The 18,099-nt window shown below is 40.2% G+C and overlaps 1 protein-coding gene across 1 annotated transcript in view; it reads right to left on the bottom strand.

Moving 5' to 3' along the window:
* Window positions 1-2,521: 2,521 nt before the first annotated feature.
* The window catches only part of Xcl1 (X-C motif chemokine ligand 1), an 83,550-nt gene continuing 67,972 nt past the window's right edge, over window positions 2,522-18,099 (bottom strand). Inside the window, exons 2-5 of the mRNA XM_057770700.1 lie at window positions 6,919-7,063; window positions 6,101-6,246; window positions 3,510-3,624; window positions 2,522-2,746 (exon numbers count right to left, since the gene is read on the bottom strand). Coding sequence (XP_057626683.1) covers window positions 2,590-2,746; window positions 3,510-3,624; window positions 6,101-6,161 — 333 coding nt within the window. The 5' untranslated portion in view covers window positions 6,162-6,246; window positions 6,919-7,063 and the 3' untranslated portion in view covers window positions 2,522-2,589. The remainder of the gene's footprint in view (window positions 2,747-3,509; window positions 3,625-6,100; window positions 6,247-6,918; window positions 7,064-18,099) is intronic.

Below are 18,099 nucleotides of genomic sequence, written 5' to 3'. Positions count from 1 at the left end.
AATTCACCAGAACAGACTCTACAGCAGCAATTAGACCAAAATCTTATCAATCCTCTGTTGATTCTTAACCACTCACCCCAGCTGAAAACTTCAGAGGAGTCTCAGTTTATCAAGTTCATGACATATCCAGTAGGTAGCCAGACCGTTGCAGCCTTGTGCATAAACCTACGCCTCTAAGTCAGGGTTTCTCAGCCTTCCTAATGCTGTCACCCTTCAATACAGTTCCTCATGTTGTGGTGTCCCCCAACCATAAAATTATTTTCATTGCTACTTCACGACTGTAATTTTGCTACTGTTCTGAGTTGTAATGTGAACATCTGTGTTTTCTGATGGTTTGAGGTTACCCTTGCGGAAAGGTCATTCAACCCCTGAAGGATCGCAACCCGCAGGTGGAGAACCACTGCTCTAAGTGACTACCCTAAACTTGGATGCATCATGCTGTCCTCCCAGGGCCCCCACCCTATTAAGTCTTGTCCTTGCCCTTCTGCTTGGGACCTCTCAGACCTGGCCTCAAGCCACCTTTCCTCCCTGAGCTCTCTAACCCCCACCCACCCATAAGCAGTCTCCCTCGGGCGCCTCCATAATTTCTTTCATGTGATTCTTCTGGCAAGAATACCCACACTGGCCATTTATTCCTGGCAAGAATCTTTTAGGACTTAAAGGCACAATTCTTTTGTCGCTTCTTCTGCAGAGTTTTATTTCTTTTAACTTTCCAAGAGTTTATTTAAGTTCACACACCAAACAGCTCTCCTTTATGTTAGTATATAGATTCTACCTATGTCATTTTCTCAGTACTAAAACCTGAGTCATATCCCAACCTCCTGACTTGGGTCCAGCTCATTCTTTTGTGTTTTTTCAACCACTCTACCATTTTACATTGAGTATTGAGTATTTATTAGACAGATAGATGTGTGTATGAGTTGTGTGTGTGTGTGTGTATGAGTTGTGTGTGTGATGTTCATAAAAAATTAATTGGACACCTATCATGTTCAGATATTTTACCATGTATTAGCTAGACATCAAGTTCACGACCTCAAATAAAATGATGCTCAGGGCAATAGAAGCTTTAACAGAGGGAAGCCCAGGAGCTGATCCAGCACTTGGGAGGGACCTCACCTAGCCAGATGACATCAGATGAGAGAAGCCATGAGTTTGGCTGTCTGAAACACCCAACTGGGAATGACTTTGATGACAGTCACCTGCATCATGACAGCTAAGTAGATCCTAGTCCCGCATGCTCTGTAGAGTTCTACAAACACTCAAGAATTGAATAAATCAAAACAGTCTCAGGTGAGGATCCTCTGTAAGTACACTGATATAGGGTGTGTTCCTTCTCAACCTTAACTGCTACTTCCCCCAGGTAGTTAGCTACAATTTTTGCCTGCAGATCTGATCATAACCAGTAAGTAATGCAAATCCTAAGAAACCGTGTGTGCAATTGTCTTGTATCCTGATCCTGGGCATATGCACAGGAGAAAGTGAAGAGGAGTTTGTTGACCTGGGCACTTGGCATGGAGAGCTGAGCCTGCCGGGCCAGGTTCAAAGGTCACAAAGTCCAGAGTCGCCTGCTAACTGGCTTCTTGGCCCTTGTCTTGTTCTCTATACTGTAAACTGATCAGTCAGTAGAATTCCCCAGTGACTTTAAAATGAAATACACACTCACGGGTCTGGAAGGCAGGACCTTCCCAGGTCTCCAGTGTCTCTCCAACCTCCCTTTGCCCCTTTGCATTGTTGTGCTGCCTCCATTTTGTCTCTCGGGTGTAGTAAATGCTTACACTTTCTTAGCGCATCAAGGTCTTTCTCCTCCGCAATCTTTCATACATGCTGCATGTTTTCCTTGCCGGGAAGGTGATGGAACTGGATACTCTGGCTTGTCCTTCTGGTATCAGATTTTCTTCAAGGTGAAAGCTGTCCAGACATCCCCTACACGGCAACATCTAAACAGATTTGTTGCTGTGCGCCCAAGGCTCTGCTTTTCCTACAAGTTCACATATTACCCTGCATACTTTAATGTTTTTCCCACTGCTTGACCAACTTACCAAGAGGTAAGGGATTTTGCTCAAGTTAAGGAGGAATGGAGCTGCTTTCTGAGCTGTTATTGCTTGGAATGGCAATGTGAGGACAGCTGGATGGTTTCTCACAACTTTGATAAACAACCCTCTACTATGAGATTGAACCGGATGGTGACTGGCACTGGCACACTACAATTTGTAGCTCACTGGCGGAGAACTATTGCATGCTGAACCCAAGAGTGATAGAGCCAGCTTTCATCCCCATAGACACTCGCCCAAATATCTCCCATCATGGAAACCAGAGGTACAAGAGACAGAGAGCAGGAGGGACAGAGGCCAAAGAGACAGAAATAAACGATATATTACCTTTCCCTCTGTATAATAAATGAAATATAGACCCATCCTCAATAATAAATATTTATTACTTATAACATTTAAAATGAATGCCATAAAAATAATAATAAACAACTTTATTCATGCAACATTTCGTAAAAAGTAAATGTAGCACAATTAGTCCATGAGCCTGTGAACTGAGATGAGCTACTCGGCTGTTGAGGGAACACTGTCCCAGAGAGCACTACCCAGACACGGTCATGGCTGAGCTGGTGGACCGCTGGACTCTCGTGGGACTAGTTTCAGTTATGTTCTTCCTCTTGTCCACAGTTCTGATCGCTGCTTTCACCCACTGGGCATGTGGATCAGCACAGATTTTCACTCCTCGTCTGGTGACAAAGCTAGGATGCAAAAAAGAGATAGTGTTAGCTGTACTGTCCAATGAAAGAAGATCTGGACAGAAGTCAGCCGAAGAAACCATCTTTCAAACCCTGAAATAACCCATGAGCATCTTTATTCTGTCATCTGTTTTAGGAAATGGAGGGAAATCTCCAGGTGACAGCCAGCTGTTGGCGGCTGTCATTCACCAATATAACCAAACACTGGAGCTAAAGTGGACTCCTAGGACCACTTAGTTCAGCTGATCCGCACCTCCTTCCTTTTCCAGCCTGGAACTGTCCACCTCCTTGGGGGAACTGGAGATAATGTCCATGAGTTTCTAAGAGAGAAACTCTAAGCATGCATCAGAGAGAGAGCTGCTCCTTCTGAACACGGGGTTCTGGAAGGCAGTAGGAAAGTTCTGGATGTGTTCCCTTGAGGTATAACCACATACAAGGTGTGCTGCTCTAAACACTAAGTATCTTACATTAGTCTGGCTATTTGAGCAAGTCCTAGCCTGGGCTGACCATCAGAACTGGACACAGTGTCCATCTATTTTCTAGTCAGACTCATCTGGTGAGCAAAAGAGGAAAAAGGGGGTGTGTATTCTTCTATTTTTTTTCAATAATCATCATTGGACAGGACAGTGAAAGACAAGATTGATATAAACAGACTGGGCTAGTGGCTATGCTGAGCGTTCCTCCATGGTGCCCTATTTTTCCTGAGGGGGGCAACACTTCTTCCTATTGCATTTCTAGATAGGAACATCTTTGAGTAGATACTCACATAACTGCTTTCAATATGCCCTCCCTGATGGTATAGGTCTTGATTCTCTGAACCGGCAGCGGCTGGGTCCTTAAGCTCACACAGAAACTCTCTTCTAGGGCTTCAGTCCCCACGCCTAGAAGAAGAAAATGAAGACATAAATAAAACTGCAACTCGACAAGTATCAAGTTCAGAATCACTTATTAGATTACTCTAAAATATACCAGGAGTATAAAACTGCTTGTTCTTTTGGGGAAGAAATAATTCCCATTGGCATCCTGGGTCTCTTGTTCACTACATATTGAGGTGAATGTCTGGCTGATTTTTAAGAGATCAGTAGTATTGTTTCAGGAATTTCTTAGTAAAAGTAACAATGTGGTCTTGTGTGGTGGTGCACTCCTTTAGTTCCAGCAATGGGGGCCAGAGGCGGGTGACTCTCTGTGTGATCTACAGAGTGAGTTTAGGGCCGGCTAGAACTGTGTCCAGGAGGCATCGTCTCAAAAATAAATACATAGTAACAGGGTGGTATCCATCTTTGTATATTTCCATTAAGATAACTATGACAGCAGAGTCCTTGGGGACACTCTCAACAGCTACTTACTTAGCCGTGTCCTTTTGTGTTCCAAAAGTCAAAGGCACTATTTCAGATGGGCACTGACACTGACTGTTTAATGGAGCCCATATTATAGTAAGGTAGCCAGGAAAACAGAGACAAAGGAGATCATGTCAAATGCTAACTTTGCTGTAAATTAAGTAAAAGAGGGTTGCAATAAAGGGTGATCTGAGCAAGCTATAGTCAAGGGGAGAACCCAGTACATTTTTGCCTGAACAAATATACATGTTCTCATTTGTAACAGTTACATGTAAGACACCGGGAGGGGAGAGTTTCCTCAGGATTTGCCATTAAAGGATCCGACCCAGGAGGGATTAAATTCTTCGAGTTCTTAACACAACCCTCCATTACACAAGGAAAACTATTCCGGGAGAGTCAAGGAGACTAAGGAGTTGGTAACATCTAAATAGGCAAAGTTTCTAAGTGCTAATTCCCTTGGTAGCTAGAGTTGCTGCTGGGCGCTTCACAGCTGCCAGACCTCAAGTCATCCTGATAACGATCAAGTCTGAACTGGAGCGCTGCTGCCACAGGAAGGCCTTTGTCTACCATATGGCACTAGAGGCTGGGTGCTCACACCTCTTTCCTTCATGGCTCCTTTGCTTTGTTCTCGGTGCCAACCTGCCCATTCTTTGCCCTCTGCCAATATTGTTTTATGCTAAACTTCTCTGGACTCAGAGAAAATCTGCTTCTTTTAGCTTTCTTTCACTGTTTAAGAACAACATGTCTCTGAGTCGAGTGTACATGGATGTCAAGGGCCAGCAGAACCACATTGTCCTCACCAGGACTTCTACAGCTTCTCAGCAATGCCGGGGGGGGGGGGGCTGATAAAGCGTCACTTCACACATGCTGAAGGATTAATTCAAAGCAAAGATGCATTTTTGCCTGTTTTGACATCACTAAGATACCAGTAAGGTTTTTAAAACTCCTGCAAGGAGAAAGCTTGGGAATCTGAGAACAAGTCTCCAGTTCCCTAGCTCCTGAAGACTGTCACCAAGTCAGCCCTGGCCTGAACCCCAGCAGGTCTCAGGAAACAAGCAAACAAAAGCAGCGGAGAGCTGCACATCCCATCTCAGCAAAAAATGCCAGCCTTTTAGCAGTGTGAGACCTAACTGAATATTCTTGAAGTTTTTTCCCTTCATCAGTATTTCTTTTGCCCAATGTCATGGATTTCCAGAATGTGTTCCCTTTATTCCCTTTATGCTTGTAGAATCTATGATGAAGTTATGGTATTATAGTCTAAGTGTGCAGAACAGAATACAAATAGGTCTATAACTCCAGCCGGAAGGAGAAGGTGACCCTTTAGGAAACATCAGCTGAAACGTTCAGCTACAGCTCAGTGCATCTGCATCCCACCTGGGCATGTCTTCCAGGTTCGTTAGTCAACAGAGTCTGGATTATCTGTCCCACTCAGTATCAGAGGCTGTCTTACAAAGTCAAGAAGTCTATCATAAACGGTAATGTTCACAGCAATATTGGCAGATTCCTCTATTTTGTTAAGGATAATATTGATTTTCTTAATATGAAAATATGAGCTCCTGGTCATTGTATGCTTGATGTTTTCAAGTAGAAAACATAGATTTGCTTCCCGTCTGGACCTCATTCCCCAGTGCAATGAAACTTAAAGAGACTGAGAATTTATCAGATCAAAATGAAGTAAACAAAAGCAAGCAACCCATTGTAATCATTGCCAGCATTAATAAAATATCATTATGAGGAGATTGGATGTGCTTAAATAGTCATCAGTAAAAAACAATCAGATTTATTCCATTTTAATTCCAGCTCACAGTGCTCAGTGTATAGACAGAATATAACACTCAATTTTAAGTAAATAAGCATAAGCCTAGACTGGCTGAGAGTTGAAACTAGCATTCCTTTTGTGCATATGGGAAGTCTGAGGCTTCCCTGGACAAAGGAGTTTATTCTAATCAAAACCCAAGTCAATCAAGCCTAGTATCTGAGCACACCTGGCCCTTGTCCCGGCAACAGCTGCTCAACTTACCTTCTACAGAGCACGTGGTGAGGCAGCAGGCTCCCAGGAAAGTCAGGAGGAGAAGTCTCATGGCTGAGGTCTTGCTGCGCTGTGCAAGAGTGTGGAGCAGACTCCCCAGGAGCCCCTTTTATTTGCCCCCTCCATTGGTCAGCACACTTCCTGTGGTGAGAGGGGGCTCTCAGGGCGGGTGTGGAATCATGGAAAGTCTTTGCAACACTAATGATATTTTTTTTTCTTTAAACACAAGTACCTTGACTGTGTTCATACTAACATGATACTTTGTGGCCTTTTCCTCCCCCCATGTGGTTAAAGTGACAAATGTGTGCATGAGACGAAATGTCCTGGTCTCCTTCACAGCGGTGGGTCTAAAGTCAGATCTTCCGACCCAAAGGCTAGCCAGTGACACAGCTCAGTGTGATAATGGGGCAAAGGAAATGGGGTGGTGTGGTCACTGTGGTCCAGCCCACCTGCCTGCTGTGACAGAAGGCTTCTCCAACCATAGCTCAGTAGCTCCCGGTGCCCTGCCTGACTCCCCAGGACAGCAAAAGAACACTACAGCTACCCTGGATTCGCCTGCCTTTTCTCCTCATTCTTCTCCTCTGCCCTGACTCAGTTTACCCCCATTTTTTCAACTTCAAACTACTGGAGGAGAAACATTTAAATAAGTGTTTATGGCAAGTCTCTATGTATGTTTGCTGTTTGGGGGAAACACGTGCAAATATATCTAAGCATATTGAAAACTCGTTCTGCAATTTTATTTTAAAGAACGTGAGAGAATACTAGCAGTTTCAAGGGGGCTGGAGGGATGGATCTGTGGGTAAGTGTACTTGCTGCTCTTTCAGAAGATGAGAGTTTCAGTCCCAGCATCCAAGTCGTGTGGTTCACAACCACCTGTAATTCCAGCTCCAGTGAATGGGATGCTCTCTTCTGACCTCCATGAGTACCTGGACGCAGGTGTGTGGGTAGATGCACCTACACATAAACAAATAAAATTCCAATAGCTTTCCTTTTATTTGTATTCATATGTTCACACAATTGTAGCAGCCTTTTTCTTTCGGGCCACCAACCAGCTCCCAAATCATGACAAGGAGACTTCTTATTAGCTATGTATTCTCATCTTTATCTTATGCTTGCCTCAGTAGCTCTTATAACTTAACCTGTTCCTCTTCATCTGTGTTTCCTTTGGGGCTTTTAAACCTGTTTTTCCTTCTGTATATCTAACATTCGCTGCTTCTCATGTCTGACTGGTGGTTGCCTGGCTTCTGGCTCTGGGCTTGTCCCTCTCTTCCTCCCTCGTTCTCTCCCTTTCTCCTTCTTTCTCCCCAAGCCTAGATTTCCCCTCCTACTTCCCTTTCTGCCAATCAGCCCTGCCCATCCTTCCTCTGCCTACTCTTAGCCCTTCAGCTCTTTATAAGAACAATCAGGTGCCTTAGGCAGACAAGGTAAAATAAAGACAGCACATTGTTACATAACTAAAACAAATGGCAGCGCAAACAAATGTAACTCGTCTTTGCATCATTAACAATGGCAGCAGAACCCAGGAAGACCAGCTGACAGGAAATAATCAAATTGAGAGCTGAAATCAACAAAGTAAAAACAAAGAAAATAATATAAAGAATCAATGAAACCAAGAGGTGGTTCTTTGACAAAATCAACAAAATAGACAAACCTTTATCCAAACTAACCAAAAGGCAAAGAGAGAATATCTAAATGAACAAAATCAGAAATGAAAAGAGGGACATAACAATAGACATGGAGGAAATCCAGAGAACAATTAGGTCATATTTCAAAAACCTATACACCACAAAATTGGAAAATTTAAAGGAAATGGACATTTTTCTGGATAAATATCACTTACTAAAATTAAATCAAGACCAAATAAGCAAACTAAATAGACTTATAACTGCTAAAGAAATAGAAACAGTCATCAAAAGTCTCCCAACACAAAAAAACCAGGGCTAGATGGTTTCAGCACAGAATTCTACAAGATTTTCAAAGAAGAATTAATACCTCTACTCCTCAAATTATTCCACATAATAGAAACAGAAGAAACATTGCCAGACTCTTTTGATAAGGCTACAATTACCCTGATATCCAAACCACACAAAGACATCACTAAGAAAGAGAATTGCAGACCAGTCTCACTCATGAACATTGATGCAAAAATACTCAGTATAATACTGGCAAACCGAATCCAAGAACACTTCAGAAAAATCATCCACCATGATCAGGTCAGCTTCATCCCAGAGATGTAGGGATGGTTCAACATAGGAAAGTCTGTCAATGTAATCCACCATATAAACAAACTGAAAAAAAAAACCCCACAAGATCTTCTCAATAAATACTGAAAAAGTCTTTGACAAAATACATCATTCCTTCATGATAAAAGTCTTGGAGACAGCAGGGAAACAAGGAATACACCTAAACATGATAAAGACAATATACAGCAAGCCAATAACCAACATCAGACTAAATGGAGAGAAACTCAAAGCGATCCCACTGAAATCAGGACCAAGACAAGGTTGTCCATTTTCTCCATATCTATTCAATATAGTACTTGAGGTTCTAGCTAGAGCAATAAGACAAAAAAAAAAAAGAAGAAGAAGGTCAAACTTTCATTATTTGCTGATGATATGATAGTTTACATAAGGGACCCCAAAAACTCTACCAAGGAATGTCTGTAACTCATAAACACCTTCGATAATGTAACAGGATACAAGGTTAACACACACAAAAAAAAAATCCATAGTCCTTGTTCACACAGATGATAAATAGGCTAAAAAAGAAGTCAGAGAACCATCATCCTTCACCATAGCTATAAATAACATAAAATATCTTTGAGTAGCTCTAACCAAACAAGTGGAAGACCTGTATGACAAGGACTTTATATCTTTGAAGAAAGAAATTGAAGAAGACACCAGAAAATGGAACAATCTCCCATGCTCTTGAGTAGGTAGAATTAACATAGTAAAAATGGGAATCTTACCAAAAGCAATCTACAGATTCAGTACAATGCCCATCAAAATCCCAGCAAAATTCTTCACAGACCTTGAAATAATGGCACTCAACTTCATATGGAAAAGCAAAAAAACCCAGAATAGCCTAAACAATTCTGTATAATAAAAGAACTTCTGGGGGTATCACAATCCCTGACTTCAATGTCTACTACAAAGCTACAGTACCGAAAACAGCCTGGTATTGGCATAAGAACAGACAGGAGAACAAATAGAACTGAACCAAAGACCTGGATAGTAATCCATACATCTTCAAACATCTGATTTTTGACAAAGAAACAAAAATATAAAATGGAAAAAAGAAAGGAAATTCAACAAATGGTGATGGCATAACTGGATAGCAACATGGAGAAGAATGAAATAGATCCATATCTATCACCATGCATAAAACTCAAGTCCAAATGGATCAAAGACCCCAACATAAAGCCAGCCACACTGAACCTTATAGAAGAGAAAGTGAGAAATACACTTGAACACATTGGCACAGGAGACCACTTCCTAAATAAAACCCCAGTAGCACAGACACTGAGAGAAACAATTAATAAATGGAACCTCCTGAAACTGAGAAGCTTCTATAAAGCAAAGGACATGGTCAACAAGACAAAATGGCAGCCTACAGAATGGGAAAAGATCTTCACCAACCCCACATCGGACAGAGGACTGATCTCCAAAATATACAAAGAACTCAAGAAATTGGTCATCAAAAGAATACATAATCCAATAAAGAATGGAGTAGAGACCTAAACAAAATGGCCTAAAATGGCTGAAATGTTGAACATCCTTAACCATCAGAGAAATGCAAATCAAAACAACTCTGAGATTCCATCTTATACCTATAAGAATGGCCAAAATCAAAAACACTGAAGACAACTTATGCTGGAAAGGCTGTAGGGTAAAGAGAACACTCCTTCATTGCTGGTGAGAATGCAAACTGGTACAGCCACTTTAGATTTAAGTATGGCAATTTCTCAGAAAATTAGGAAACAACCTTCCTCAAGATCCAGTAATACCACTTTTGGGTATATACCCAAAGGCTTCTCAATTGTACCACAAGGACATGTGCTCAACTATGTTCAAAGCAGCATTGTTTGTCATAGCCAGAACCTGAAAACAACCTAAATGCCCTCAACCAAAGAATGGATAAGAAAATGTGGTACATTTAAACAATGGAGTACTACACAGCAAATAATAATAATGACATCTTGAAATTTGCGGGCAAATTGATGGATGGATCTAGAAAACATCATATTGATTGAGGTAACCCAGACCCAGGAAGTCAAATATCGTATGTACTCACTCACAATTGACTTTTAGACAAAAAGAAAATAGAAAAAGCAGTCTATAAATTCACAATCCCAGAGAAGTTCAACAACAATGAGGACCCTAAGAAAGACATACATAGATCTAATCTACATGGGAAGTAGAAAAGGACAAGATCTCCTGAGTAAATTGGGAGCATGGGGACCATGGGAGAAGGTTGGAGTGGAGGGGAATGGAAAAAATATATAGCTGAATAAAAACAATTTTAAAAAAACAAATAAAAATAAAAATTATAAAAAACAAAGGCAGCAGAAACAAATGTAACACATTTTCAAATAAAGTAATATTTCACAGTATAAACAAATTTAACACATCTTTGCCTAGTTAAAATAAGATTCCACAACATACAATTATGATCATTATGATCGCTGTTTTAACATCAATTTAAATAACTTCTCATGTTTCTTCCATCTTCACTTTTCTACTTTGCAAAAGTCTCCACGCATACATTAAACACTCTAATTGCTACATAGATCTTATGTATAAGGTTGTTTTTACAGTAATGTAATCTGGTCTGATCCTTTAATAATTTAGAAGATAAATACTTGGTGAAATCATATCATTGTATTTAAAGTTACTGTTTTCTCTGTATAATCTTTCCAGAATGAAGCTTTAATTTGCAGTGTCTCCAGGAGAATTTGAGTTAACCAAACTTTCTGCTAATCCATTTTGATTTTGTTTCTTATTTTATGAAGCTATCAATAAAATGTACTTAGGGAATATGTAAAATGAAAGGTTTTGCCACTAATATTAGAGAATGAAAATAAATTTATATTTCTATTAACATCATAAGTTCATCTCTAAGAAATGTTTCATTAATGGCATTCAATCTCTTAAACAGACTTCACTCTGTGCTTTCAGAAAGTATTTTAGACTATTTCCACAACTCTACCGTTGGTCTTCAAATTCTGAACACATTTGCCATTTAAACTGCTTCTTCTCCTTGACCTGGACTAATTATTGCTTTGTCCCAGTTCCTAAATACAAACATGTGGGGGTCATCTTAGACTCACTTAAGACAGTCTCACGCACCATTAATGAGAATGGTGGTTATCATAACCACTGCGGAGAACAGTGTGGGGGGACTCGGAAAACTTAATAAAGCTACCGTGTGACCCTGCAATCCCACGACTTTCGAAAGAAAGAAAACAGTATGTGACAGGGGCATCTGCATGTCAACATTCATTTTGACCTTCTTAGCAATAGCCAAGACACGGAATCAACTTCAGTGTCTACCAGTGCATGGATGGATCCAGAAAATGTGGTAAGTGAACCTCTTAGAATGTATTATGTTAAATCACATAAGCCAAGCACAGGAAGACAAAAATGCTCTATAACTTCACTTACACGTCAGATATAAAAACATTGATCTTATAGAAACAGTCGAGTGACGGTTAGCAAGGACTGAGAAGGACTTGAGTGACACTAGTCATAGGACACCCAATAGCAGGTGACAGGAGAAATGATTTCATGGAATCTATTGTACAGTGTGCTGAGTACAGTAACAATTTATTATATTCTTGAATAATCCTGACAGTGAATGTAAAGAACTCCCACTTAAAAATAACCATGAGATAATGCATATCTTAAGTACTTCTAAAAAGTATATATACTTCAAAACCACGTTGCATATGACAAGTACATGCAACTGTGTCTTTCAATTTAAATAAAAAAGTAACAAGAATGGAAATAAAATGTGAAGATTGTGCTGTGGTTTTACACATTTTTATTAAAAACATAGACAATGTGACTGATGAGTGTACTCTTCCTTAACATATTAAAATGGAATTTCTTAAGCTCTCATTATGATTCTTCACTGGGCATTTACCAAACCAAACAGTAGAGTCATTGGCACAGAACAACTAAGTGACAAGCAAGACAGTAGACATCTAGGGCAAAGGGAGCATCAAACTGACCAAACGTCTTGTCAGTAGCAGTCACACAAATGGAAATCAACGTAACGATGTGACCCTCATATTTTCCTACAGAAGTAGAAAAAATTAATAACCATTATAATAGCACTATGATGCCAAAAATATAGAGCAGCCTATCACTTAGGATATTAGAAATTGATGTATGTTTTCATAACCCACTGGGAAAAAAAGAAACTGATAATCTAGTTGAAGAGAAGTCCATCATTGTCATATAAAGCCAAATATTCATGTGTTGCAAGATTAAAAATTTCTGCCTCTAGTTCTAAACTTGAAACACACTAAGTAAAATGATTTGAGTGTTCAAGCGCTCTGATTGAAGAAATATTAATCAGTGGTACTCTGTGCAATATAATTAATTGAATAATAAATAAAGAAGGTCACATATACGCCAATGGTGATGATGTATATAGAACTGTATAATTCAGATTAGACTGATGCAAAAATCAATGCAAGTACTCCTAATCAGTTGTCCACCTTGGAGGCTCTCCTACAAAAAGTGGCCCAGGAAACTGGCTGCTTCTACTCTTAGTTAATGGTATCTCTTGGTGCCTGAAAGGACAAGGCCGCAGAGAAAAGACACACATATTAATCACCAGGAAACTGCATTATTTGATGGCATTGTATTAGTGAGAAGCACTTACCTGGTGTCATCTAGAAATAAGGATAGAAGGGAAGAATGGGCAATATGGGTATGCCTGGGAAACACAATCAGAATTTGTGCCCAGAACAAGAGTAAATAAAGTCTGTCATTTCCTGATGTAACTACATGTTATGGCTAATCCAATTGTGTACTTAAAGTTTAGTTTTTTAAAGAACAAAAATTGAAGAAAGGTGACTGAGGTCATTATTTTCTTTGAAACATACCTCTCTATAATATGTCTTAAATCATAGCTACTTTTACTCCTGAAGAATTTGCTTCTGTGCTTTCTGATAAATATAGTATGATTGTTATGAAGGAAGGTTAGACACTGTAGAAATTGGTATGTGTGTGTAAGAGAGAGAGACAGAGAGAGAGAGACAGAGCAGAGACAAACAGACAGGCAGACAGAGGGGGGAGGAAAAGGGAGAGGGGGATGGGGAGGGATAGAGTGCCATGTGTGTAGGTGCCTGCAGAGGCCAGAAATGGGCATCAGACTCCATGGACCTGGAATACAAACATTGTGAACTCCCTAACCTGAGTATTTGAAATTAAACTCAGGTCCTCTGAAAGGTAACAAATGCTCCTAACCACTGAGCAGTCTCTCCAAACTCTACAAAAGATTTCTGGTTTTTGTTTTGTTTTTAAGTAATATTGATCCAAGTCCCACTACCCAGAAGTAACCACTTAACCATTGTGGATGGACCTTCCTCTAAAGTTATCTTAGATAAATTTGCCTGTTGGGAGCTGCAGACCCCTGGCCCCTTGACTTTCTTTGCCTGCCTCAGACCCTTTGCCTGCTGGAGTGAACTGAGCAAAACACCTGTGCCTGCAGTTGCTCTGAGCATGAGACCTGATGGCAGGGGAGTAGATCTGAGAAGACCTGCAGCTGAAAGATCCTGAGAGCTGCGGCATGGCTATCAGTTAAGGATCCCTATATAAGCTTCCCTGGAGCACAATAAACATGGCATTCTTGTATCAAAGATGGCCCGTGTCCATGTCTCTATCTGTCTGTGTGCATGTGTTTTTAAGTCTCCAGATTAGTTCCCGGCTTGCCTACTGTCCCAAAGTGTAGGCCCTACAATGCCCATGTGTGTATCATCATACACCCTCTCTACGGCATTACATACATTGTATACGTACAATGTGTGGGCCTTCGGGCTAGCACTAAAGGGTATTAGCCTGTTTCATTCTTCAAGCATTATGATGCATTAAGCTGAATTCTTATCTACATTTTATAGACGAGAAGCTGTAGCTTGTAGACGTTAAGAGGCTGAGTCACCCACATGCTCTCCCGAAGCTCAAGAAGGTAGAGTGACAATTCAAACCCAGGTCTGCCAGACTCCAATGTCAAGCTACTAAATCACACTGGTCTGTCAGATAATCTCTGTCATAGTGCATCACCTTTTAATTGGTCTTCCCATTGTTCCTTTATTTAACCCACAATCACATAGCAATAAGAATATACTTTTTTTAAACTTTCTGCTCTTATCTGAACGATCTCTTTAATTTTCCCCCAGGAAGCATGCTTAAGACTCCCTTTAATCTGACATAGGCTGCTTTCGCTCTCTCTCTCTCTTTCTCTCTCTCTCTCTCTCTCTCTCTCTCCTTCCTTCCTTCCTTTCTTATTTTCTTAAAAAAGAAAACAAATTATCTTCTTTTTCATTTTACATATCAATCCCAGTTCCCACTCCCCCCGTCATGCCATCCCCTCCATCTTCACCCCACCTCCACCTACCCCCCTCCACTCCTCAGAGAGAGTAAGGCACATTGCTCTGGGGAAGGTCCAAGGCCCTCCCTACTATATCTAGTCTGAGCAAGGTATCTATCCAAAAAGCTAGTACAAGCAGTAGGGATAAATCCTGGTGCCACTGCCAGTGGTCCCTCAGTTTGCCCCAGCCATGCAATTATCACCCACATTCTGAGGGACTAGTTTGGTCCTGTGCTGGTTCCTTTCCTGTCTGACTGGAGTTGGTGAGCTCCCACTAGCTCAGGTAGACTGTTTCAGTGGGTGTCCCCATCACGATCTTGACCTCTTTGCTCATATTCTCACTCCTTCCACTCTTCAACTGGACTTTGGAGCTCAGCCCAGTGCTATAGCTCGTTTTCTTTAAATGCTGTGTAAAGGTTAAATGTGTAAAAATAACATTGTTTGAAAGATACCTGTCAACAATCAGGCTTGTCCACTGATCCTACAGAAACAAACTGGTGATATGAAAGCCCTCCACTCAGGGCTCAGAGAACCCCACAGAAGCAGAAGCAGAAAAAGTGTCAGAGTCAGAGAGGATGGACGACACCAAGAACACAAGGCCCTCTAAATCAACGTGATCAAAGCTCATATGAACTCACAGAGACTGAAGCAGCAAGCTCGGAGCCTCCACAGGTCTGTACCATGTCTTCTGCATATATGTTAGGGCTTCCAGTTCAGTGTTTTTATGGGACTCCTGAGTGTGAACTAGTGACTCTCTGCTTCTTGTGCTTTCTCTTGACCCTTTTCCTTCTGTTTGTTTGTCTTATCCAACCCTAGTGTTTTTGTTTTACCTGATTGCATTTTATTGTTATCTCTTTGTATATTGACATTATCATATGAAACAATGACTTTATAGTTAGGTGTAATAATATTTAATTTATACTCCTACTATTAAGATATGAAAGGATGTTTCTCCAATCCTTACTAATACTGGATTTCAATAAATCAATTTAGCCACTGCAAACAAATATAGATAATTCCTCATTGATGCTCAGTCTTCACTGTTCCAACAGTAAGGTTAATATTCTTTTATGCATTCCTTATTAACTCTGTTTTCATTACTATTCATTAGTTTCTCTTTTTTTTCTTGATGAAAATGTTTTTATTATAACTATGTTTCTGTTAACTTTCAAGCAACAGCATGTTAGGAATACATGAAAAGCACCTTGTTTGCAGGAGGAACTTCATACACCACCAACAAACTTCAATGTCTGTTCTAACTGAATCCTCAGCCTTAAGAACATAGATACATTTTTTTTTCTTTTCTACACCGGATCCCTTGTTAAGCATCTGACTCATCACAAAGAAAGCCCACTGAACAGAGAAGGCTAGGCCATGGCTACCAGGAGAAGTTCGATCACAAATGGCCTTTAAGGAATCATTTCATTTTTGAGGTTGCTAGTGAAACAGGAAGCAGTATTCCCATCTTTATATTGGAAACTGAATTTGTCCACCTAGAATCTTTTTGTATCATGAGCGAATGGTGTATAAATTCCCCATTAAAGGCTCAGAATTCCTATAGCAGTATGTGGCCATCCTAGCCTTTCCGAAAGTTTATTGACTACATCAGACTTTCATAAGAAATGTCAACTAGAAAAACATTCATAAATATTTATCAGGCACATGAACTCTAACTCCTGAAGTTACATTAAAATTGTACGTGATGAATGGATCACTAAACACAGTATCCAGACTAAGGCCTGCCTTGGAGTGAGAGAAGCTAGAGAGAGCATGGTGGTGAACTCAACATAGCTGGAGATAAGAACTTGATAAACATTAGAGGTCAGTTGGATTATACATTTATCTATGAATTCCCCAGCCTGGTACAAATGTTAGATTTATTGTATGTTTCTATGATGGTGGTGGTGATGGTGGTGATGGTTGTGGTGGTGGTGGTGGTAATTTTGCAGTACCAGGTAATGTAAAAATACCCTTCTTGTATTTCTCAGGGTTTGGCAAAACTTCTAGTCTTACTCTGTAACCAGATGAGCTGATTGTTCCAGAAATCATCAATAATAAGTGACTTAAGTGGACTTTACACTTGGATTTCCTTTTCATTTTACCTGGGATACTATGAAAAGAGCAATAATGTTTCTCTAAAGAAATCAAGAGCCGGGCAGTGGTGGTGCATGCTTTTAATCCCAGCACTCGGGAGGCAGAGGCAGGTGGATCTCTGTGAGTTCGAGGCCAGCCTGGACTACAAGAGCTAGTTCCAGGACAGGAACCAAAAGCTATGGAGAAACCCTGTCTCTAAAATCAAAAAAAGAAAGAAGAAAGAAAGAAAGAAAGAAAGAAAGAAAGAAAGAAAGAAAGAAAGAAATCAAGAGTTTTGTAGAAAGAATAGTCACTAATAGTCACTAATAGTAAAATCTGTAAAATTATATTTAATAACTTGGCATTAAATTATAGAATTGTAGTGAGCTATGTCAGGCATACCTGTAAGTAGCAGATACTATCTACAACGAGCTTACAGGAAGAACATAGAACAAGTAGCAACATCCATTAAATGTTTTTTGTAAAGTTTCATTAGAATCCAAGAGTGCTGAGAAGCTTCTATAAGGCAAACGACATGGTCAATAAGACACAACGGCATCCTACAGAATTGGAAAAGATCTTCACCAACCCCACACTAGACAGAGGACTGATATCCAAAATACATAAGGACCTCAAGAAACTAGACCTCAAAATACCAAATAATCCAATCAAAAAGTAGGGTGGAGATCTAAACAGAGAATTCTCAACAGAAGAATTGCAAATGGCCGAAAGACACTTAAAGAATTGCTCAACATCCTTAGCCATCAGGGAAATGCAAAGCAAAATGACTCTGAGATTCCAGTTGTCAGAATGGCTAAGATCAAAAACACTGATGATAGTTTATGCTGTAGAGGATGCGGAGTAAGGGGAACACTCCTTTATTGCTGGTGGGAATGCAAACTTGCACAGTCACTTTGGAAATCAGTATGGCATTTTCTCAGAAAATTGGAAATCAATCTACCTCACTTTGGCATATACCTAAAGGATGCTCACTCATACCACAAGGGCATTTGCTCATCTGTGTTCATAGCAGCATTATTTGTAATAGCCAGAACCTGGAAACAACCTAGGTGCCCCTCAATCAAAGCATGGATAAAGAAAATGTGGTACATGTATACAATGGAGTACTACTCAGCTATGAAAAAAGTCATATTGAAATTTGCATATAAATGGATAGAACTAGAAAAAACATCCTGAGTGAGGTAACTTAGACTGTGAAAGACAAACATAGCATGTAATCGCTCATAAGTGGGTATTAGATGTAAAGCAACGGATAACCAGCCTATAGTTCACAACCCCAGAGAAACTACTAAGAGAAA

The sequence above is a fragment of the Chionomys nivalis genome, chromosome 5 (genome assembly GCF_950005125.1).
Source record: "Chionomys nivalis chromosome 5, mChiNiv1.1, whole genome shotgun sequence".
NCBI classification, from domain to species: domain Eukaryota; kingdom Metazoa; phylum Chordata; class Mammalia; order Rodentia; family Cricetidae; genus Chionomys; species Chionomys nivalis.
Note: the sequence above shows the minus strand (reverse complement) of the source record. Positions and strands in the feature narration are given on the sequence as shown.